Source organism: Coregonus clupeaformis, chromosome 9, assembly GCF_020615455.1.
Source record: "Coregonus clupeaformis isolate EN_2021a chromosome 9, ASM2061545v1, whole genome shotgun sequence".
Lineage (NCBI taxonomy): Eukaryota > Metazoa > Chordata > Actinopteri > Salmoniformes > Salmonidae > Coregonus > Coregonus clupeaformis.
In genome coordinates, this window is record NC_059200.1 from 9,885,139 (window position 1) to 9,911,172 (window position 26,034).

The 26,034-nt window shown below is 43.7% G+C and overlaps 1 protein-coding gene across 1 annotated transcript in view; it reads right to left on the reverse strand.

Moving 5' to 3' along the window:
• LOC121573713 (teneurin-1) overlaps positions 1-26,034 on the reverse strand; it is a 256,172-nt gene that overhangs the window by 195,858 nt on the left and 34,280 nt on the right. The window contains exon 2 of the mRNA XM_041885893.2: positions 15,380-15,653. Coding sequence (XP_041741827.2) covers positions 15,380-15,596 — 217 coding nt within the window. The 5' untranslated portion in view covers positions 15,597-15,653. The remainder of the gene's footprint in view (positions 1-15,379; positions 15,654-26,034) is intronic.

The following is a 26,034-nucleotide window of genomic DNA, read 5'->3' on the forward strand; positions in this document are numbered from 1 at the left end:
TGGCCTACACCACAAATTGAACAACATGTTTAACAAATCAGATTAGTACATAATAATTTCAGTGACAATAACATATTCATTTCAATCTGATTGCGCTTATAAAATCACCATGTCTCTATTCAAATCTTATTTTGTCAATTTCTCTGTGCGTTGATTGGTGGGGAAAAACAGGTATACGTAGTCTACTGTAGGCTACACTACATTCGTTCAGAACAATTAGCTTGAGTATCAAAAGAAATGTGGATAATGAAAATCAAAGTTTCAGGGAAGAATGTACAGAGAGATATGCGTTCATCTTACCATATTTTCCCAATGCCAAGCCAGTGTGTCTTATTTGCAATGAAAATGTCGCTGTTTACAAATAATTCAATCTCAGACGTCATTATGAATCTAACCATGGAACTTTCAAAGTGGCCTTCCCACCCCAGACAGAGGCCCGACGCAGAAACATTGAAGCGTTAACTGCAAGCTACACACACTGCTTTTTTGACTGACATATTCTGTCACTTAAACGGGTTAAATCTCCAGTTACAAGGAAGAGGGAAAACAGTCGTGGACATGGTGGAAAAAAATTGAGGCCATTACTAGGACGCTTGAGTTGTTCGATTTGGACTTGTCATCTGGAAGGCTACTGCACTTCAGCACACTGAAGAAACGACAGGCAGAGAGACCAGGCCACAGCATTGTCACAGAGGTGATGGAAGATTTCATCAAGCAGCTGAGGGACAACTTCTCCAGCAGATTTGAAGACTACAGCACGCCCAAGGATATCATTGCGTTTATACGTGATCCTCTCACAGTCCGCCCAGGTGGAGAATTCTCCTCCCTTGCTAAGAAAACGATACCCTCGCTGGATGAGTCTGCAATTCAAACTGAGCTGATTGAATTCCAGACATCGAGCCAAAATTTAGGAATGCGCTCAGGAGTGCCAAATCCTTGTGTGCGTTTTGGGTGGCATTCTCAGAGGAATACAGCACAATAAAGAAACTTGCATTTTATGTGCAAACAATGTTTGGATCGACATATACCTGCAAGTCCTCATTTTCCTCTATGAACGCAATATAGACTCACGATAGGAACTGGCTTTCAATCGAGGACTGCCTGCGCATCAGATCGTGTCCGAGGGGAAATGCAACTTTGCCCATTGAGTAAGTCACTTAGTGGCCTATATGACTGTATTTAGTAAATACTAACATTATTGTGAGTGCTTATCCAGGGATATTTAGGTCTCAAGCTGACAGTATTTTCTGTTTGTTCTGTCGTTAAAGGAGCAGGCTATCCCGATATAGACATTGACACAGCCATTGGCTTTTTTCTTTAAATGATTGCTTTATGTAGGATGCTACATTTTTGGTCAGTTGTAATTGTAAGTAGGCTTAATAAAAAAAATCCCACTTCTATTAGGCCATATATTTTTTTATTGTGAAAGATGTTGTTAAGCCTCATAGCCTACCTCAGCCAGTTAAGTTATATTATATAGGCCTAGGCTCGGAAGAAATAGACTCCAATTAAGCTCTCTTGTTGTTTGTAAAGTCAAATTAAAATGAAGATTATTGTTGAAATGAATTACTCGACTGGTGTTGGTTGCATAACAAGTTAGCTATATTTTCAGAACCAGGCGCTGTTCACCTCCTATTGATTGCGCTGCGGTTGCAGCTTTACGTTTCAAATGGTCCGCTGCCTGCTTTATTAGTTGACTGTCTCCTGCGTTCTCTCTCCTCATGAATTAAGTTCAAATGTAACTTTTGCATTATTTAGGAAGGGTAACTTCCTTCTTGGGACATTGCATTTGGGAGTTCTTGCATCACGGGTCCGAGATTTTTGTATTATTATTTTTGTATTTTTTAAATGCATAATTAATTTGGGGGGCTTTGGGGGGCCAAATAATATTGCTGGTGGGCCAGATTTGGCCCGCTGGCCACCAGTTGGGGAACCCCGTTGTAGGGTATGTATGGGTGTCTGAGCTGGATGTTATTGATAATGCAGACAATCTGGAATCTGTCACAGTAATATTTCTCATAAAAACTAGAAGGGAAGCAGTTAATCTCTCGTTAACCCTCAAACAGGAAAGACTGGCATGCATGTTGTTGATGTTAGTTCTGTATGTGCAGTTAAGGGCAAAGTGTGCTGCTCTGTTTTGAACCAGCTACAGCTTTGCTAGATCGTTCTTTGCTGTACTTGATCATATTACCGGACAGTAATCAAGGTGGGAAAAGACCAGAGCCTGAACAACTAGTACAGTTGTTTTTTGTGTAGAAAACGCACAACATATTTTTATAAACAGACATACCCATCCCCATCTTCACAACAACTTTGTCAACATGACTTGCCCATGATAATTGACCATCCAATGTTATACCTAGGAATTTAGCTACCTCAACTTGCTCAATGGTCACAACCTATATGTAAAACTCCAGTTGAGATTTAGGTCTTAGAAAATGTTTTCAACCAAATACAATGCTTTTAATTTTAGATGTATTTAAAACCAGTTTATTATTAATCACCCATTCTGATACTGACTGTAACTCCTTATTTAGAATTTTAGTGAGCTCACTGGCTTTGGGTGCTGACATGTAGAGTGTGGAATCATCCGCATACATACAGCGCATTCGGAAAGTACTCAGACCCCTTGACTTTTCCACATTTTCTTACGTTACAACCTTATTCTAAAATGGTGTCACGACTTCCGCCGAGGCTGCCTCCCCTCCTTGTTCAGGCAGGTTTCGGCGTTTGGCGTTACCGGCTTACTAGCTACTGCCGATCCATTTATCATCACTCCATTTGTCTTGTCTTCAATCACACACACCTGGTCCTTATTCCCTCATTAGTCATGGTATAAGTGTTCCCTCTGCTTCCTTGTCTGTGTGGGTGATTGTTTGTTTGTGGAGGTTAGTGAAGCTCGGTGGAGCTCGTGTATTGTGTATCGACTGAAGTATTTTTCCCGTCTGCCTTGTATTTTCCAGTGCGCCTGTTTTGTGCCCTGGAGAGTGTTTGACGCATTTCTGCGTAAACCTGTATTTTGCGGATTAAAGCCTGTTATTCTGTGATTTACCCTCCTGCGCCTGACTCCTTCATCCACCTCATCACAGAATCACCCACCCGATATGGAGTCAGCGGGAGAGACGCACATGCCTGGAGTCGTGGAACGGGTCCAGGAGCATACAACTATGCTAGCCAGCTTGGGTGAAGCGATGGGTCGGGTTCTTCAGGTCATCCAACGCCTGGAGAGGAGAGAGCCCGATCCGTCGAGACCAGCTGGTCAACCGGATCCCGCCACCTACACCCCAGCACCCGGAGGGATCCAGATATCCCGACCAGGGGAGTTCGACGGGACAGCGGCGCCGTGCCAAGAATTCCTTCTCCAACTGGAGCTCTACTTCTCCAGCATCCGACCGGTTCCATCGGAGCAGGAGAAGGTGTCCGCCCTCGTCTCCTGCCTCTCGGGGAAAGCCCTGGAGTGGGCCAACGCGGTGTGGAACAAAGGAGGAGCCGCGTTGGAGAACTGCGGGGAGTTTGCTCGCCTCTTCCGGGTGGTCTTCGATCACCCGCCCGAGGGTCGAGAGGTGGGCGAGCGGCTGGTCCACCTGAGGCAGGGGACGAGGACTGCGCAGGACTTCGCATTGGAGTTTCGGACGCTGGCAGCGGGGTCCGGGTGGAACGAGCAGGCCCTGATCGACCATTTCCGGTGCCATCTGCGGGAGGATGTCCGACGGGAGCTAGCCTGCCGAGACACCATGTTGTCCTTCAACAAACTGGTGGACATGGCCATTCGTTTGGACAACCTGCTGGCAGCCAGAGGACGTCCTGGTAGGGGTCTGCCCGTTTCCACCCTGGACGACTCGGATCCCGAGCCGATGAAGCTAGGTGGAGCCACCGGACGAGAGAGCGGAGGAGGACAGTGACAGTGCCACTCTGGTGGCACGAAGGGACAATACACTACACGTCGTAGTCAACATTCTTTTGGGCCGAGAGGCGGCAGGCAGGGCACTCTCGCATCACCCCAGGTATCAAACACCCACACTCGTTCAGAGCCCTCTGCTGCGCACTGTAAAATACACATCTCCTTTCCTGAGCACATGGTACTTCTCCAGTGTAAGGCGCTAGTCGATTCAGGCGCAGCTGGGAACTTTATGGACAGGGCATTCACACACCGTATAGGCATTCCATTGATTCCCCTATCCATTCCACACCCCATCAGAGCACTTGATAGTCGACCATTAGGGTCCGGGTTGGTTAAGGAAGTTACTGCACCAGTCACCATGATTACCCAGGAGACTCATTGTGAGCATGTTACTTTTTCCATTATTGAGTCTCCTGCTTTCCCTGTGGTATTAGGTATCCCTTGGCTAGCACTCCACAACCCAACCTTCTCATGGCCGCAGAGGGTTCTCACCGGGTGGTCGCGAGAGTGTCAGGGTAGGTGTCTAGGTGTTTCCGTTGGTGCAACAACGGTGGAAAGTCCAGACAGTACCTCCACCGTGCGCATTCCCCCTGAATACCTCGATCTGACGCAAGCGTTCTCTAAAACGCAGGCGACTAAATTCCCATCTCATTGCGCGATAAACCTCCGGGTAGACGCTGTACCTCCCAGGAGTCATATACCCCATGTCACAGGCTGAAATGGTGGCTATGGAAACATATGTCACCGAGTCCCTGCGCCAGGGGTATATACATCCCTCCACTTCACCCGCATCCTCAAGTTTCTTCTTTGTGAAGAAGAAGGACGGAGATCTGCGCCCGTGCATTGATTATCGACCACTGAACAAGGAGACGATAAGATTTAGTTATCCTCTCCCCCTCATTCCTTCAGTGATTGAATCAATGCATGGGGCGCGCAATGGATTACATTGTTTTTTATTCTCATCAATCTACACACAATACCCCATAATGACAAATAAAAAACGTAAATATTACCTTTACATAAGTATTCAGACCCTTTACTTTGTTGAAGCACCTTTGGCAGCGATTACAGCCTCGAGTCTTCTTGGGTATGACGCTACAAGCTTGGCACACCTGTATTTGTCTCCTCTGCAGATCTTCTCAAGCTCTGTCAGGTTGGATGGGGAGCGTCGCTGCACAGCTTTTTCAGGTCTCTCCAGAGATGTTCGATCGGGTTCAAGTCCGGGCTCTGGCTGGGCCACTCAAGGACATTCAGAGACTTGTCCCGAAGCCACTCCTGCGTTGTCTTGGCTGTACGCTTAGGGTCGTTGTCCTGTTGGAAGGTGAACCTTAGCCCCAGTCTGAGGTCCTGAGCGCTCTGGAGCAGGTTTTCATCAAGGATCTCTCTGTACTTTGCTCCGTTCATCTTTCCCTCGATCCTGACTAGTCTCCCAGTCACTGCCGCTGAAAAACATCCCCACAGCATGATGCTGCCACCACCATGCTTCACCATAGGAATGGTGCCAGGTTTCCTCCGGACGTGATGCTTGGCATTCAGGCCAAAGAGTTCAATCTTGGTTTCAGCAGACCAGAGAATCTTGTTTCTCATGGTCTGAGAGTCCTTTAGGTGCCATTTGGCAAACTCCAAGTGGGCTGTCATGTGACTTTTACTGAGGAGTGGCTTCTGTCTGGCCACTCTACCATAAAGGCCTGATTGGTGGAGTGCTGCAGAGATGGTTGTCCTTCTGGAAGGTTCTCCCATCTCCACAGAGGAACTCTGGAGCTCTGTCAGAGTGACCATCGGGTTCTTGGTCACCTCCCTGACCAAGGCCCTTCTCCCCTGATTGCTCAGTTTGGCCGGGCGGCCAGATCTAGGAAGAATCTTGGTGGTTCCAAACGTATTCCATTTAAGAATGATGGAGGCCACTGTGTTATTGGGGACCTTCAATGCTGCAGAATTTTTGGTGTCCTTCCCCAGGTCTGTGCCTCGACACAATCCTGTCTCGGAGCTCTACGGACAATTCCTTTAACCTCATGGCTTGGTTTTTGCCCTGACATGCACTGTCAACTGTGGGACCTTATATAGACAGGTATGTGCCTTTCCAAATCATGTCTAATCAATTGAATTTACCATAGGTGGACTCCAATCAAGGAAGGGGTCTTTCCGAACGCACTGTAGTCATTCTAGCTTTGTCTAAGATCAGTGGCAAATCATTTGTAAAAATAGAGAAGAGTAACAGCCCAAGGCAACTGCCGTGAGGGACACCGCAATGTACATATCTGATGTTAGAGAAGCTTCCATTGAAGAACACTCTCTGGGTTCTATTGGATAAATAACTATCCAACCATGTGATAGCAGGTGATGTAAAGCAATAGCAAGTCTGTTTTTTAAACAACAATTTCTGATCAATAACATCAAAGGCTGCATTGAAATCTAACAATACAGCTCCAACTAGCATCTTATTATCCATTTATTTTAACCAATCATCAGTAATCTGAGTCAGTGCAGTACAAGTTGAGTGTCCTTTTCTATATGCATGCTGAGTCAGTAGTTAACTTGTTCTCTGAAAAAGAGCATTGTATTTGGTCAAACACAATCCTCTCCATCAGTTTTCTAAGAACAGGCAGCAAATTGATTGGGCTGCTGTTAGAGCCAGCAAAAGGTGCTTTACTATTTTTAGGCAGTGGAATTACTTTAGCTTCCTTCCTTACCTGTGGACACACACTCCTTTAGGCTTTGGTTACAGATATAGCAAATAGGGGTGGCAATAATTGTAGTCTGCAACCATTCTCAATAGCTTCCCATCAAGGTTGTCTATACCTGGTGACTTATTATTGATGGATAACAATATTTTTCTACCTCTCCGACATTAACTTGACCAAATTCAAAACAGCAATCCTTCTCTTTCATTATTAGATCTTTTATACAAAATGATGATGGTTCACTGTTCAATGTTGTCATTTCACTTTGAGTTTTTCCACTTTACTAGTGAAATAGTCAATGAAATGATTGGCAATATCAACTTCAATGAACGATGGAGATGAATTGGGTTTTCTGCACATTATATCATTTAAGGTACTCCACAGTATTTTTCCATTGTGTTTTATGTCATTTATCTTTGTTTAGTAATATAATTTCTGCTTCTTTTTGTTAAGTTTAGTCACAACATTTCTCAATTTACAGTACGTCAACCAATCAGCTTAGCAGCCTGACTTCTTTTTCATAATTTCTTTGAACCATACAATTGTTCAATTTATCATCAATCCATGGGTCTCTAATAGTTATCACACTTTCTTAACAGGTGCATGCTTGTCAACAATTGGCATGAATCATTTTACAAATACTTCCAGTGCTGTATCTGGATTAATTCCTCATACAACATAATTCTGAGAAAACATTTTATATGATCTCTTATAAATTACTTTAAGCCCAACCTTTGGAGCAAAGCTTTGCAGCATTAGTGAAGATACATGATCAATACAAGTGGATGTAATAGATCCAACACAATTGGTATGCACTCTAGTTGGTTGAGTGATAACCTGGGTCATATTACAGGCATTGGTCACAGTTAGAAGCTTCCTCTTGAGAGGACAGCTAGTTGCTAACCAGTCAATGTTCAGGTCACCCAGAAAATAGACATCTCTGTTAACATCTCACACATTATTAAGCATTGCACACATATTATCCAAATACTGACTGTTAGCATTTGGTGGCCTATAGCAGCACCCCAAAATAAGAGGTTTTAGATGAGGCAGTTGAACTTGCAACCACAACACTTCAACAACATTTGACATGAGATCCTCTCTAAGCTTCACAGGAATATGGCTCTGAACATATACAGCAACACCTCCCCCATAGGCATTCCTGTCTTTTCTGTAGAAGTTATATCCCTATATTGCTACTGCTGTATCATCAAAGGAATTATCGAAGTGAGTTTCAGAGATAGGACAGTATATGAATGTTATCCGATGTTAGCAAGTTATTGATTTCATGAACCTTATTTCTAAGGCTATATTAATATGGACGATTTTTAGCCCTTTCCTTGGTAGCTTATCGGAGATAGACATAATATGGAGACAAAATAAATATGTGTGTGTGATGTTGGGCTGAAGCTACTGACCCTGAGGCTCTCTCATTCCTCCCAGGCTTTTGGGAGGGAGGGTGGACAATGAGCCTGTCGTAGTGGATGTGAGCAATGTTCCCATGCTCTCTGGCAACTTTCATTGCTAGGATAAGTTATTTCCGCCTCTGGCGCACAGCTTCAGAGAAGTCCTCGTTGAGGAAGATGTTGGTTCCTCTCAAGTTCTTGGCAATCTCGTCCTTAAACCTCAGGAACTCGACCACTATCGGCCTGGGTCTGTCACCTAGGCTGGTTACATATTTTCCAGACCTGTGGGCGCGCTCCACATCAATCTTCGTATGATCCATCTGCAGCTTTTCAGTGATAATTTGTCTTACTTTCTCCTCAGTCTCGGCCCAGTTCTCATGTGAAAACTCTGGTATGCCATCCACAACGATGTTATTGTCCCACTAGATCAGTGGTCACCAACCTTATCTGAGTCAAGATCACTTTTGCAGTCGAAAAGCAAGCCGAGATCTATCGCTCAGATTTCTTTTTAAACATTTTTTTTACATTAACCTGATATAAACAGTTCTGTGGGAATGAGGTTTGTGCAGTAGGCCTAATACATTATCACAGCATATTGGCTATATGCCTGGCCTGCCAATATTGTTATTCTCAGACCAAATTATATTTCAAAACTCAAGCTTTGATAACAAAATAGATCCATTGGTGTAGCACTTGCAAGGCACAGCTGAAGATAAATTGAAATAATTTGCAAATAATTTGCTTTTTTATTTTACTGGACTGATGGTACTTGCATCTGATGGTCATGGTGCTTTCAAGACAACTGGGATATCGGGGAAAAAACTAGGTAAAATCATGACGTCAGTGATCTTCAGGTCGGAAAGTAGGTGCATTTGCCACGTTCAAAACACATGGGAACAAAAAGAAAAACGAGCTCCGACTGGGAAAAATCGGTTTGAACGGAATTCCAACTCAGGAACTCGGCCTCTTTCTAGAGCTCTGACTTTCCAACCTGAAAATCACTGATGTCATGATTTTACCTCGTATTTTTCAGAGTTCCCAGTTGTTTTGAATGCGGCATTTATCTCGAAAGTTGGCCGAGTTTCCAACTTGGAATTCAGAGTTGGATGACCATTCAAAAATATTTTTCAGTCGGATCTCGTTATTTTCCTTGTTCCCAGTTGTCTAGAACGCACTGAAGTCGGAAGGTGGAGATTTCCGAGTTCCCAGTTGTATTAAACACGCGTCTCAGCAGAGGGAGGGAGAGAGAAGCAGAGGGTACGCCTCTCACGGTCCCTGCTCTCTTCCTTTCCTCCAGTGAGACTGACCAGAGAGAGGGGACACCGTCTTCCACCTGATGGCGAAACTCGAGTCGCACCGCATCTGCCTCATGCACAAATTGATGTTGTTCCTATGACCAGAGAAAGTGAAATATTCCTTGATATTAAAATAGACACAACGTTAATAATAATAAAAATGCCGGGCTATTGATAAACTTGGCTACTCATTCATTGCAGCTGCAGCGCAAGTGGAATATGGGAGATGCGCGTTTTATATTTTGTAATAGTGTTGAATAAAAACTTAAACATGAACTCACTCATAAAAACAGCAGCTCTTTGCTGTATTCTTTGACAGTCTCTCTGTGGTCATGGTTTTAACAGTTATTCAATCTTATGTAAGCTAGTATCAAACTTTGCTGTGGCCGGGGTTGTGGAACTCAGTAGGCACGGTAATTTGAGCTATCCGATAGGCCAGTGCAGTAGGCGCACTCGATTTAGCCACAGATCTCCCAGTCCGCCAGGTAGGTGGAGTTAGTCTTTTCATACAAATGAAATGGGTAAAAAAAAATCTTACCCGGTGCACAGGGCTTCTGAATCAAGTGCACCTACCGCCAACAGCGCAAAAAATAAATAAAATAAAGGAGCGCAAGCCTTTATCATTGGCTTTTCTACATAAATGTTTGGTGATCGACTAGGAATGCCTTGAAGAACGATCAGTCGATCGCGATCGACCGGTTGGTGACCACTGCTCTAGATAGACTATTTTCCCAGTCATTGTTAATAATGATTCACAGAGAGTGCTGATGTAATCTCGAGAGGACTTACAGTTTATTGTCATCTTGCTGCAAGTCTCTTTCAGGACATCCACCTCTCTCTGTGAAGGAGGATCAATCTTTATCAACATTTACACTGCTGAGCGTGAAATGACCTCACCTTAGAGATAATTTGTGATAAAGACTGGGTCACATAGCTAAACCAGAATAAAATATAACAGAGTACCTTCACTTAACCCTTACACTCAGAGATTAACTGTACATTATCTAATTAGATTTTCTTATCAAAACGAGTTAAAGAGTGTGATATCAATGATTGCAAATACCCGAGACCTGTTATACTGTATAGTGATTTAAAAAATGAATGATTTAATTAAATGTATTGATCAAATTTTAGGTAAATTGGTTTAGCAACAGTTTTAATGGATTTGACAGGGCTGCACAATAATCAGGCGTAGATCAGAATCCTGTGTGACTAGACTCAGTAATATCAGCCTGTGGCCATGGTCTGTATTCAACTTTGTGGTGCGGCTTGCATATGGAGAGGTGTCGTTTTTCTTTAAACTGCTCTTGAGAATCCCTCACCAAGGTGACTTAACTGACCTCACTCTCAAGTAATAATCTCTACACTAATTACGCCAGTCAGGAACCCATGTCCTTGACCAATTTCTTGTCAGTGAATATCTCTCTACGACCTCCTGCCCCTTAAAATCACAGCCGCGAAATGGAGGCACCAGCGGAAAATGGGAACATAAATGAGCACAGAGAATGTTCTCCTCTCCACGAAAGGGGCTGAAATCCTGTGCATACTGTTTTGCTATCAATCTGTTCAGGTTGAAAAAGCTGCTGCTCCGAGCAAATGTCATTTGTTCATTTTATGCAGTTTCCAAGGTAACCAGAACAAAATGTTTTGTTCAGTGTATCATTTGAATACCGCAATACATGGGAGCATAAAGCCGATTTGAGCTCACATTTGCAGTTAAAACAAACCAATAGATGACAAGATGTATTTTCTATCATTCACATAGGTTTAAAGGTAAATCTAAAGAAAATAAGATACTACTGTATAAAGATTATCATTTGATTAGAAATATGTCACTGTTAATCATATCAATGTGAGGGATATGATGTTCAGGTGTTATTCATATGTATGTAAAATGTGCCTTCAAATACAGTACACTGTATGTGAAATAAATATTAAGTGTTCTCTAGAAAGTGTAAAATCATAATTTGAATTAGAAATACCTACTCTAATCTTCTGATGATCAATCATTGATAGGCATCATTAGAGGATCCTCATATAGATTATAATGACATCATAGTCATTATACTGAAGACTGATTGTTTCAGCATGACTACTTTGTTCTCCAATTATTCTCTTCAAATGATTCAATTGATATTACAATGATCAAGGAGTGTGTCATGTCAACTACAGTTGAAGTCGGAAGTTTACATACACCTTAGCCAAATACATTTAAACTCAGTTTTTCACAATTCCTGACATTTAATCCCAGTAAACATTCCCTGTCTTAGGTCAGTTAGGATCACCACTTTATTTTAAGAATGTGAAAATGTCTGAATAAAAGTAGAGAGAATGACTTATTTCAGCTTTTATTTCTTTCATCACATTCCCAGTAGGTCAGTATTTGGTAGCATTGCCTTTCAATTGTTTAGCTTGGGTCAAACGTTTCGGGTAGCCTTCCACAAGCTTCCCACAATAAGTTGGGTGAATTTTGGCCCATTCCTCCTGACAGAGCTTGTGTAACTGAGTCAGGTTTGTAGGCCTCCTTGCTCGCACATGCTTTTTCAGTTCTGCCCACACATTTTCTATAGGATTGAGGTCAGGGCTTTGTGGCGCAGTGGTCTAAGGCCACTAGAGATCCTGGTTAGAATCCAGGCTCTGTCGTAGCCGGCCGTGACCGGGAGACCCATGGGGCGGCGCGCAATTGGCCCAGCGTCGTCTAGGGTTGGGGAGGGAATGGCCGGCAGGGATGTAGCTTAGTTGGTAAAGCATGGTGTTTGCAACGCCAGGGTTGTGGGTTTGATTCCCACGGAGGGCCAGTATGAAAAATATATAATAATAATGTATGCACTCACTAACTGTAAGTCGCTCTGGATAAGAGCGTCTGCTAAATGACGTAAATGTGATGGCCACTCCAATACCTTGACTTTGTTGTCCTTAAGCCATTTTGCCACAACTTTGGAAGGATGCTTGGGGTCATTGTCCATTTGGAAGACCCATTTGCGACCAAGCTTTAACTTCCTGACTGATGTCTTGAGATGTTGCTTCAATATATCCACATCATTTTCCTTCCTCATGATGCTATCTATTTTGTGAAGTGCACCAGTCCCTCCTGCAGCAAAGCACCCCCACAGCATGATGCTGCCACCCCCATGCTTCACGGTTGGGATGGTGTTCTTCGGCTTGCAAGGACCCCCTTTTTCCTCCAAACATAACGATGGTCATTATGGCCAAACAGTTCTATTTTCGTTTCATCAGACCAGAGGACATTTTTCCAAAAAGTACGATCTTTGTCCCCATGAGTAGTTGCAAACCGTAGTCTGGCTTTTTTATTGCGGTTTTGGAGCAGTGGCTTCTTCAATGCTGAGCGGCCTTTCAGGTTATGTCAATATAGGACTCGTTTTACTGTGGATATAGATACTTTTGTACCTGTTTCCTCCAGCATCTTCACAAGGTCCTTTGCTGTTGTTCTGGGATTGATTTGCACTTTTCGCACCAAAGTAAGTTCATCTCTAGGAGACAGAACGCGTCTCCTTCCTGAGCGGTATGACGGCTGCGTGGTCCCATGGTGTTTATACTTGCATACTATTGTTTGTACAGATGAACGTGGTACCTTCAGGCGTTTGGAAATTGCTCCCAAGGATGAACCAGACTTCTGGATGTCTACAAAAAAAATTCTGAGGTCTTGGCTGATTTCTTTTGATTTTCCCATGATGTCAAGCAAAGAGGCACTGAGTTTGAAGGTAGGCCTTGAAATACATCCACAGGTACATTTACATTTACATTTAAGTCATTTAGCAGACGCTCTTATCCAGAGCGACTTACAAATTGGTGCATTCAACTTAGGATAGCTAGTGGGACAACCACCACTGGGGGAGGGGGGTGTAGAAGGATTACTATTAGACTATTCCAGGTATTCCTTAAAGAGGTAGGGTTTCAAGTGTCTCCGGAAGGTGTTCAGTGACTCCACTGTCCTGGCGTCGTGGGGGAGCTTGTTCCACCATTGGGGTGCCAGAGCAGCGAATAGCTTTTACTGGGCTGAGCGGGAACTGTGCTTCCGTAGAGGTAGGGGGGCTAGCAGGCCAGAGGTGGATGAACGTAGTGCCCTCGTTTGGGTGTAGGGTCTGATCAGAGGCTGAAGGTAAGGAGGTGCCGTACACCTCCAGTTTGAAGGTAGGCCTTGAAATACATCCACAGGTACACCTCCAATTGACTCAAATTATGTCAATTAGCCTATCAGAAGCTTCTAAAGCCATGACAAGCTGTTTAAAGGCACAGTCAACTTAGTGTACGTAAACTTCTGACCCATTGGAATTGTGATACAGTGAATTATAAGTGAAATAATCTGTCTGTAAACAATTGTTGGAAAAATTACTTGTGTCATGCACAAAGTAGATGTCCTAATCGACTTACCAAAACTATAGTTTGTTAACAAGAAATTTGTGGAGTGGTTGAAAAACAAGTTTTAATGACTCCAACCTAAGTGTATGTAAACTTCCGACTTCAACTGTATATATAAAAATACACATTCACACATAGAAGTCACACCTTCAACAAAAATGTTTTATAATAATAATAATAATAATACCAAATAAATAAATATATAAATATGTGAAAACTGTATATTTCACAAGTGCATTTATTCCAGGACTCCATGAGACGAGACAGAATAGGGTTAGAAGAACTTGTATGTAAAACAATAAGAACAGCAACAGTGATCAAAGTTGAACTACGGCGGTACAAGTGTATTATCACCATTACAATCATGTTTTACGGTAATCTTCTGTTATCATCCATGTTCTGCACTTGTACATACTTTGCCCAATAACCTTACAAATATATTTCGTATAGGTCCTATGTAGAATTGACATCATAAAATACAACTGTGGTGAGGAAACCTTACAGTAGCTCCTATAAATCATTATTTTCCAATGACTTTTGTGTTGTTGCCCCAATCTCACAAGCGCTTGTTTTCCCCCGATATCAGTAACGGTCATCATGGCCAATAAAATATTGGTTATTGTCCCAGATTTGTCTTATCTGGGCATCCCTAGTAACCGTGAATATTTGACAAGTAATAAAGCAATATGGAAATGTATGAAATTACTGTTACCTTATCAAATGTCTTATCAAATTAGAAATTAGTCTATAATAATTTCAAGTCCTATAATGTGTATTGTGAAAGATAAACAATCTCCTTTAATCTCCATAGTGTTATTTCATGTCTTCCTGAAGCAGACCATTTTTCATGAGTAACCATCAAGCGACAGTGATGACATACTGCACTATGTCTCCAGTGAATAAGGTAGATAACAATATAGACTGCAATGTAAAGCGGAGTAAAAACATCTCCACTCAAACCATTCATAATTCTTTAAGTGAGTTTTGACCTTGATTACATTGTGTTTTCCCTGCAACACTCATTTCCTATTCTCATTTCCTAACGATAGATTTGTTTAGGGTGGATAAAATAGAGGTGTGATTGTGTTATTTTCTACAGAGAAAAAGTCAATTCAAACATAATTATACAACCCCCCCCCCACCATACCATCCCACCCACCAAACCCCAACACAGCCCTAAGGTGTTAAAAAGCTCCTATGTGTGACTGACTAGGAAACAATTGATGGAATAACTGAATTACCTCTAATTCAAAATTTTCCCAGCAATATACAACTGAGTCTACCTTCCACATTAGCATGCAATACTTCCATAGTCACTGCAGCAGCAGCAGAGCAGAGTTTTCATACATTTGCCAGGGGATATGTGGATACGGGAACATGAGATTATAAAATTCATTCTGCTAGCTGCAATGTCACGATAGCTGCAATGTCTTATCATGCATACAATCAGTTATCCAGTCACACTGCCTTACCTTTTTCCCCCTGCAACCTCCCTGCCATTTTGATTTCATAACTGACCATAACCTGTGTGCAGGGAAAACTGATTAACCTGAATGTCAAAACTGGAACCTGGGATAACTCCAAAATGGAACGGGCATTTACATAATAAATGCCCCCACTGCAGTTACCAATTAAAATGAATTGCTATTTCAATTCAATTACTATTTAACAATCTCACTTTGACTGGTTAAATTGGTTTGTGGTGTTATGCCGTACCTCCAGTGGGCTCTTCCACTGTTTTCTGCTTGGCTCTGTGGCTGTTGTAGTTGAGTCTCATCTCCTGGCCGTAGTCGGGCAGGGTCTCTCGGGATGTGTAGGATTTGCAAAGGTTCCTGCCATCCTCACTTTCGTCTGAGGAGCTGGTGTAGGCAAGCTCCATCTCATTCCGGGCCTTGGACAATGACTGGTAAGGCTTACAATCCATCTGCTCCATGCCTGGCAACACTGAACCAAACTCATTCAGTCATGGGATCCACAATGCAAGACCAATCTGGAGGAAGAACGAGAGTGGAGACAGAGAACATACTTAGAACAATTAATATACATTTACATTTTAGTCATTTAGCAGACATTCTTATCCAGAGTGCATACATATTTTTTTTTTTTATGTTCATACTGGCCCCCCGTGGGAATCGAACCCACAACCCTGGCGTTGTAAACGCCATGCTCTACCAACTGAGCTACATCCCTACCGGCCATTCCCTCCCCAACCCTGGACGACGCTGGGCCAATTGTGCGGCTGGCTACGACAGAGCCTGGATCTCTAGTGGCACAGCTAGCACTGCGATGCAGTGCCTTAGACCACTGCGCCACTCGGGAGACATATTGTCACGCCCTGGCTCTGGGACTCTGTTATGTTGAGCCAGGGTGTGTTGTTTCTATGTGTTTTGTGTGCTAGGGTGATTATCTAGTATTTTGTTTCTATGTTGGCCGGTGTGGTTCTCAATCAGAGGCAACGTGTATCAGCTGTTGCTTGTTGTCTCTTATTCGGAACCATACTTAGGCAGCCTGTTTTCCACAGCGTGTTGTGGGATCTTGTTCCGTATGGTTTGTATTGTAACCAAGGACTTCACTTCACGTTTCGTATCGTTTGTTGTTTTGTTCGTGTGGTGAATTAATAAATAAGTATGTTCACTTATCACGCTGCGCATTGGTCCATTTCCTCCGACGATCGAGACAGAAGATCCCACCATAACTGGACCAAGCAGCGTGTCCAGGAGCCAACGCCAGAGAGGGCTCTAAAGGATATTAACCTCGACTGGGTCAAGCCGCGGGAGGAGGAGAGAGGCTGGACTTGGGAGCAGAGGAGCGAGAGTCTGGCGAGAGCCATGGAGGCCTGGCCCACGGGGAGGAGAGACGCCCAGAATTTTTTTAGGGGGGGGCTCACGCCGTGGACGACGGGGCAGCAGGAGGCCGGGATAGAGTGGTTCAGCGGGTTGGCAAAGGAGGCCGCCAGGTTACGGGAGTCACTGGTCACCAGGGGGAAGGAGAATGTAGAGGCACGGCGAGAGGTACTGGGGTGTGTTGCCAGTCCGGTCCGGCCCGTTCCTGATCCCCGCGTAGGGCCAGTGGTGTGTGTCCCCAGTACGGTCCGGCTTGTTCATGTCCCTCGCACCGAGCCTATGGTGCGCGTCGCCAGCCCGGCCCGGCCTGTTCCTGCTCCCCGCACCAAGCCAATGGTGCGCGTCGCCAGCCCGGCCCGGCCTGTTCCTGCTCCCCGCACCAAGCCAATGGTGCGCGTCGCCAGCCCGACCCGGCCTATTCCTGCTCCCTGCACCAAGCCTGTGGTGCGCATCGTCAGCCCGGTCCGGCCCGTTCCTGCTCCCCGCACCAAGCCAGGGAGGCGCGTCGTCAGCCTGGTCCGGCCCGTTCCTGCTCCCCGCACCAAGCCTGTGGTGCGCTTCGTCAGCCCGGTTCGGCCCGTCCCTGCTTCCCGCACCAAGCCTGTGGTGCGCGTCGTCAGCCCGGTCCGGCTCGTTCCTGCTCCCCGCACCAAGCCTGTGGTGCGCGTCGTCAGCCCGGTCCGGCCTGTTCCTGCTCCCCGCACCAAGCCAATGGTGCGCGTCGTCAGCCCGGCACAGCCCGTGCCTGTTCCACCGGTGACTGGTCCGGCACCGGTCAGCTGCTCCACTCCGGAGCTAGAGCAATCCGCTCCACCAGTGTTCAGTCCAGCTCCGGCCAGCAGGGCCAGACCGGACCAGGGGCGCTTTGGGGGGTTTGTTGGAGGGTGGGGGTCAAGCCCGGAGCCGGAACCGCCTCCGAGGAGGAATGCCCACCCGGCCCTCCCCTGTTCGGTTTATGTTTGGCGCGGTCGCAGTCCGCGCCTTTGGGGGGGTACTGTCACGCCCTGGCTCTGGGACTCTGTTATGTTGAGCCAGGGTGTGTTGTTTCTGTGTTTTGTGTGCTAGGGTGATTATCTAGTATTTTGTTTCTATGTTGGCCGGTGTGGTTCTCAATCAGAGGCAACGTGTATCAGCTGTTGCTTGTTGTCTCTGATTGGGAACCATACTTAGGCAGCCTGTTTTCCACAGTGTGTTGTGGGATCTTGTTCCGTATGGTTTGTATTGTAACCAAGGACTTCACGTTTCGTATCGTTTGTTGTTTTGTTCGTGTGGTGAATTAATAAATAAGTATGTTCACTTATCACGCTGCGCATTGGTCCATTTCCTCCGACGATCGTGACACATATATATATACCTCACACATGGATCAAATAAAATAAAATAACATTTTATTTGTCACATGCGCCGAATACAATAAGTGTAGATCTTACAGTGAAATGCTTACTTACAAGCCCTTAACCAACAATGCAATTTTAAGAAAGAATACCAAATAAAATAGCACAAAACCATTAAATAAAAAAATTATAAGAAATAAAAGTAACAAATAATTAAAGAGCAGCAGTAAAATAACAATAGCGAGGCTATATACAGGGGGTACCGGTACCGAGTCAATGTGCGGAGGCACCGGTTAGTCGAGGTAATTGAGGTAATAGGTACATGTAGGTAGAGTTATTAAAATGAGATAATGTTGTGTCTCAGTATTGTGATAAAAATATATCACCCAAGTAAAAAGTAATTATTTGGATATTAGTGTCCTTAATCAACGTGTTCTTGTTCTAAGGGGTTGCTGCTGGGTGGTGGTGGTAAAAGATTGAGTTGCTTTTAGAAACACAGCGGAGGAGCCGTTGTAGGAACAGATTGAGAGATAACAATCAAATACAATGACTGAAATCATGTGGTGAACAATGTAGTTCTTGCATCCTAGAGCAATGTCTTCTTATACACTCTACTTAAAGTGCCAATATGTAACTTTTTGAGCAACCTGACCAAATTTACATAGAAATGTGGGTTATAGATCCATCATTCTCCTTGAAAGCAAGTCTAAGAAGCGGTAGATCTGTTCTATGTGTGCTATTTCTATGCTTCTCATTCTTAAGTTTAGTTTTTGCATCTTTTACTTTTGGTTTTGTACACCAGCTTCAAAATATATTTCACAGCAGTTTAGATGGTACAATGATTCTCTACACTATATTATCTTATTTTGTCACATAAACTGAAATTAGCCAAACTATTACAGTTTTAGCAACCAGGAAATGGCGGAGCGATTTCTGCATAGTGCAACTTTAATATAGCAGGCTTTGAATTCTCAATTGCATCCTAACATCACATCCTGATACCTGACACAATTTTTAGAATCAATATTTATCATTAGCATTATTCAGTAGTAATATAACAGTAGCACAATGATGAATACTGATATTTTGCATCTGTGTTCTAGTGTAGGGCTGCAGTTCATCAGAGAACAGTAGTGTTTTGCTGTGTAGTGTAAAGCACACTAGTAACCTTGACATGAACCCGTCTGTTCTGCCCTGAGCTCTGCTTGGGCTGACCTTTCTATCATTGCCGCCTGACAGCCACTAAACCTTGGCCTTGACCCAAACACTCGCCCCGTGAAGCAGAGAGGATTGCCTTCACCCCACTGTCCTTCTATCCTCTGGGAACAGAGGGGGGAAAACTCCCCATACTACAAACTTCAGCAAGAAATCAGAAGAGGCTCCTGACAATGTTTGCCCTCTGACATTTGTAATCTTTAACAGCATTCAAGACAAATATGACAATCAAATGCTCATTAGGCTGCGCCATCTTTACCCGGCTTGTGGTAAAAGGTTATTAATTGCAGACTCAGTACATATCTTGCTTGACTAATTGGCAGTTGAAGGCATTTTTATGGGCCATTTGTATTCTGTGCTGCAGCCAGCCCCCTGGCCAGACGAGGCTGTTCTTCTGTGCGTGTAGAGGTAATTACTCAGGGTAGGTGTGGCTGGAAAATGATGAGTGGGGAGTCAACACCACCAGTTGAAACAAGGCTGTTTTTTGTGAGGTTACTTTATAGTCTATAAGGCAGTTCAGTTCAGGGCTTTAGACACAGGCTGCCAACCTCTCAGTGTTTGGTTTCTCCCGCTGTGGGGGTGTATGCATTGCTTATCAGAAATGCACATGTTTACATTTAGTAGACGCTCTTATCCAGAGCAACTTACAGTTCGTGCATACATTATTATTATTTATTTTTTATACTGGCCCCCCATGGGAATCGAACCCACAACCCTGGTGTTGCAAACGCCATGCTCTACCAACTGAGCAACATCCCTGCCGGCCAGTCCCTCCCCTACCATGGGCCAATTGTGCACCGCCCCATGGGTCTCCCGGTTGCCGCCAGCTACGACAGAGCCTGGATTCGAACCAGGATCTCTAGTGGCACAGCTAGTTATGCCTTTATTTTCATAAACATATTCATTTGTGGTCATTGTTTGTCTATTTGTGCAATAGTATTGTATTAAATTGTATAATCAAAAAGTGTATCATTAGAATTAACCTGTTTAAAGGTGTAAATGGTTTATGTCAGGTTAGGGCATGTCATTTTAGCATGTTTGCGGCTAGATTATGGTATACAGCTACGTTAAAAAAGTTGCATGTTTTAATCTCGTCAGGGAGAATTTTAGCATTTTAGCTAGCCCTAACCCTTTTCCTAACCTAAACTTAATTATCCTAACCTGCTACGTTAATTCTCCTAACCTGCTGCGTAAGTTCCCCTAACCTGCTATGAAAAGTCACTTTTATCCGTAGCTGTATACCATCTAGTCAAAACCTTTTAGCATGCCCGTTCTCACTTCTCCTCATTAAGGTAGAGCTCTTTGTCTTGGTAACATGATGTGACTTTAGCTATGCCATAATATTTAGATGCTTGAGTTTATGGGCGTTTTGCCTGTTTGAGGCGATTTCACCTTTGTCCGCCAGTTGAGGTAATATTGCTATTGGCAGTGCCAGTTCTTATTTTTTTAATGAAGTATTTTTGTCATCAACTATTTTCATAATTTCTCACCATTTGTAGGCCTATATTTTGTAAATACATATCTGGATCCAGTCTTCTACCAGTTCTACCACCAAATAAATAGGCCTACCACCTATTTTTTCACCTGATCCTCTGACTCCACTGTTGCAGCTCCACACCAACTAACTAGGCTACCCTGTTCTCTATCATTAGGTTAGAGACAGGTAATGGACTTATTGTGTACACCAGTGGTCACCAACCGGTCAATTGTGATCGACTGGTCGATTTCCAAGGCATTCCTAATCGATCACCAAACATTTCTGTAAAAAACAACAACGATAAAGCCTTGCGTTCCTATTTTTTTTTACATTCGTTTAACACGCTGTTGGTGGTAGGTGCACTTCATTCCGCAGGCCTAGCGCCCGGAAGGCAAAGTGTTCCCATTTTGAACCATTTCATGTGTCTGAAGGTAGAACTCCGCCTACCCGACAGGCCCAGAGAGCAAATCAAGTGCACCTATAGGCCTACCGCTGGCCAATCAGATAGCTCAGATCACGGTGTCTGCACAGTTTCCTCGAGCCATAGACTGTAAAAGATAAACCTCAAATGTACAGCACAGTTGATACTGTGTGATTTCAAAACTTCTAAAACCATGACTAGAGAGAGACTCAACGAATACAGCAAAGAGCTGCTGTTTTTAGGAGTAATTTTAATTATTAAGTTGTTATTTAGCACTGTCAACACTTTGTTCAACATTTTTATAAGCCATAAAATAGCAAAGTGTTCCAATAAGCTTGTGTTGTTATTATTAGCGGCTTGTGTCTTTTTTAATAACGAGGAATATTTCACTTTCTCTGGTCATAGGAGTAACAACATGAATTGGTGCATGAGGCAGTGCAACTTGTTTCGCCATCAGCTGGAAGATTGTGTCCCCCTTTCTCAGCGGACAGAGGGACGGGGAGTCGGGTGAGAGGCAGCCTCACCGATGCTCCCTCCGTCCCCTCAGACTGGCCATCAGTCCAGAAAAAAAAAACTCATTATTATGCTCACAAGTAATACAACAAATTATCTATTACCAGTGTGATCATATACTGTACCTATTTAAAAAAATATATAATTTCAAAATCGTCTGAGAAGAACAACACTGCCAGGGAAATTCAAGCATAGCCATTCAAGTAGGCCTATAACCTACTGCACAAACCTTATTGCTACAAAACTGTTTTTAATTGGTTAATGTTGCATAGGCTTACGTAAAAAATATATAATTGAGAGGTAGATCTCGGCTTGCATTTTGACTCAGAAAGTGATCTTGGTTCAGAAAAGGTTGGTGACCACTGGTGTACACAATGTCTTACAAGAGGTCCTCTTATGAACCACTTCCTCTGATCAAAAACGAATAAGTGGTGGCTACAGCATGCATATACGATCATTTATTTGTGTACCTTCTTAACTTAGATAGGGATCTGTTTATTCTTACGAAAGAAACTTAGCAGATACAGTAATATAGCTACAACCAACATGTGCTGAATATGGAGCCAGAAATCACAAGAACATCTTCATAGTGAGATTGAAAGAGTTCTCGATATGATCAACAATACAAAAATGTTACATCTCATAGCTGAACGTATTAAATTACTCTTGGTGAAACAGGAACAATAATAGCAGACTGACTTGATCCAGTGCAAAGTTCATAAGGGAAAACAAATCCAATCAAAAAGGTTGATATTCATAACTTTATTTTTCCCACTCAAAAATCAATATTAATCTGTAAATGTCATTCAAATCAGCAGAAATAGAAAACATATATTTCCCCATCTCTGAAAGGGCACGTGCATAATGTAGCACCGGGAAAATGTAATATTTTATCTTCCAAGCAACTTGCAATTTAACTACGCATTCCTAAAATAACATTGTGTTAATATTACACAACCCTTGCATTTTATGAATGTGAATCATGTTCCACTTGGGAGACGATCAGTCTTATTTCTCTTCCTAATGCTCCATAATGATATTGGGTGATAGTTGTACCATGATTGCAAACTATACCATTTGTCTGCTTGGTTAAGACTGCTTAGTTCTACCTCTCTGGTGCTTAGCAAAATATGTTTTGAATGCAGAGGTTTAATGGGAGCACATTGGGGCTAAGGCAGTGTCTTCTGATGAGCACCAAGTAGCTTTTAATGAGATGATTATGGTGTGTGTAAATAAACTACCAAGTGGACACACAAATCATTCAGAGTAAGACCAGCCAGCACAACACACAGTAATTTGCTCATTATCCATGGGCTTTAACAGGATGAATGTTGCTGTACATCTATTTGTGGTCCATGACCTTAGAATGCAAAAGCCAGTACCATTCCGGAACACTCAACATTCCAAAGCTCCATGACAAAATAGTCAGTACCACTGTAGAGAGAGAGAGGAGAACAGGCCTACTGCTACGAGAGAAAAAAATGAAAATATTTGATTTCTGGTATTTTCTGTATGAATACAATATCCTGCCTTGGTGTAGTACACTACAGTATTAAGTCCATTAATCAAAGGCTGTTTGGTTGTTTGGTGCCAGTTTGTCATGCACCATGATGCTGACTGCGCCATCCTGGGACTCGGCAGGGTAAAGTGCTTGGTGTTAATTGGGTAGCTAGGTGGGGAGATACAATATTCAGATTAAAGTCCCCCGTCGAGTCTGGGAAAGTCTGGCCGGTCGGCCCATTATGGGCACACCAGCCACAAACTTCATTACAGTGCTACAGGCATGCCGTAGGCACTCCCTGCCTCAATCTCTGTCATAGAGCTACACTTCTCTGAAGTTATTCCTCTTCTTCCAACTGAGAGAGAGCTGTCATTGTCATTGCTCTATAGTATGCATCTGGTGGTGAGTGTTTTCTACCCTACTGTATTTTCACCCCAGCTCATTCTCACATAAGCACTGTTCCTAGGTCAAGGTTAGTATGTCCCCAAAGGGATTGGCTTGAGCGCCTCAAGCACAAAAACCTATCACTTAGAATGTGTGATGTAACTGATTCTTGCGTGCGCTGAAGATGTCTTCATAGACATACATAAAAATACATCTCTACCAACTTTGATTACAAAACTGTTGGAAGGAAGTGAACAGTAACCAACACACTAGAGGCAGCTCAGCTGCAAACTGTAGAAACACCTGCATGTGTGAGAAAACATTAGCTACTTTAAATTAAAACATTTCAAAAGGGGTGCATCATAAGGTTTTTGATTTGAACATTTCATTCCCAGAATATGTAACACTGTAGAATACTAAGGATGTGCATCTTTCCCTTTCAAGACGATTCTATATGTATCTAGATACATGGGCTCTGATACGATACAGGAACGATACGTCTTACTTTGATTCGGTGCGATTCAGTTTGATTAGCGAAATAATCGATGCGATTCGGTTCGACGCGATACAATACAATTCGATGGACTAACATTTGTTGCATAAACACATTCATTTTCCATCCTAAACTAAAATCTGCTGCTGATGGAGCTCATGAACTGGGCCTCTCTGAGCTGGATCTGAGCTGACTTCGTGTGTGTGTGTGTGTGTGTGTGTGTGTAAATGATGTATGTCTATGGTGTATGTACTATGTAGGCACCTGATCTGAGCCATAAGGGAGACTAGGCATCTAACGCACCACTAACAGATTGAGGGGGAGCAATGTAGCCTGTTCTTTGCCCCCCGCTTTGGTTCTGTATTCACCATCGGCCACTAATTAACTTGTCATTTTTGCAGATTAAGTGTTTAGAGCTAGTAATGTATTAATATTTATTGTTTACAAATTGGCTATGACATAGCCAATGAATATATAGCATAACTTTGGATTTCACCCCCATCTCAAAATCGAATGGTTCAAATCAAATCAAATTGTATTTGTCACATGCGCCGAATACAACAGGTGTAGACCTTACAGTGAAATGCCTACTTACAAGCCCTTAACCAACAATGCAGTTTTAAGAAAAATAAGTGTTAAGTAAAAAATTGATAATCAAAAAATGTAAATTAAAAATCATTAAAGAGCAGCAGTAAAATAACAGTAGCGAGACTATATACAGGGGGTACCGGTACAGAGTCAATGTGCGGGGGCACAGGTTAGTCGAGGTAATTGAGGTAATATGTACATGTAGGTAGAGTTTAAGTGACTATGCATAGATAATAAACAGAGAGTAGCAGCAGCGTAAAAGAGGGGGTAGGGGGTGGGGGGGGGGGGCAATGCAAATAGTCTGGGTAGCCATGATTAGCTGTTCAGGAGTCTTATGGCTTGGGGGTAGAAGCTGTTAAGAAGCCTTTTGGACCTAGACGTGGCGCTCCGGTACCGCTTGCCGTGCGGTAGCAGAGAGAACAGTCTATGACTAGGGTGGCTGGAGTCCTTGACAATTTTTAGGGCCTTCCTCTGACACCGCCTGGTATAGAGGTCCTGGATGGCAGGAAGCTTGGCCCCAGTGATGTACTGGGCCGTACGCACTACCCTCTGTAGTGCATTGCGGTCAGAGGCCGAGCAGTTGCCATACCAGGCAGTGATGCAACCAGTCAGGATGCTCTCGATGGTGCAGCTGTAGAATTTTTTGAGGATCTGAGGACCCATGCCAAATCTTTTCAGTCTCCTGAGGGGGAATAGGCTTTGACGTGCCCTCTTCACGACTATTTTGGTGTGTTTGGACCATTTACATTTACATTTACATTTACATGGACCATGATAGTTTGTTGGTGATGTGGACACCAAGGAACTTGAAGCTCTCAATCTGCTCCACTACAGCCCCGTCGATGAGAAAGGGGGAGTGCTCGGTCCTCTTCTTTTTCCTGTAGTCCACAATCATCTCCTTTGTCTTGATCACGTTGAGGGAAAGGTTGTTATCCTGGCACCACACGGCCAGGTCTCTTACTCCATGTAGGCTGTCTCATCGTTGTCAGTGATCAGGCCTACCACTGTTGTGTCTTCTGCAAACTTAATGATGGTTTTGGAGTCGTGCCTGGCCATGCAGTCATGGGTGAACAGAGAGTACAGGAGGGGACTGAGCATGCACCCCTGAGGGGCCCCCGTGTTGAGGATCAGCGTAGCAGATGTGTTGTTACCTACCCTAACCACCTGGGGGCGGCCCATCAGGAAGTCCAGGATCCAGTTGCAGAGGGAGGTGTTTAGTCCCAGGGTCCTTAGCTTAGTGATGAACCTTGAGGGCACTATGGTGTTGAACGCTGAGCTGTAGTCAATGAACAGCATTCTCACGTAGGTGTTCCTTTTGTCCAGGTGGGAAAGGGCAGTGTGGAGTGCAATAGAGATTGCATCATCTGTGGATCTGTTGGGGCGGCATGCAAATTGGAGTGGGTCTAGAGTTTCTGGGATAATAGTGTTGATGTGAGCCATGACCAGCCTTTCAAAGCACTTCATTGCTACAGACGAGAGTGCTACGGGTCGGTAGTCATTTAGGCAGGTTACCTTAGTGTTCTTGGGTACAGGGACTATGGTGGTCTGTTTGAAACATTTTGGTATTACAGACTCAGTCAGGGACATGTTGAAAATGTCAGT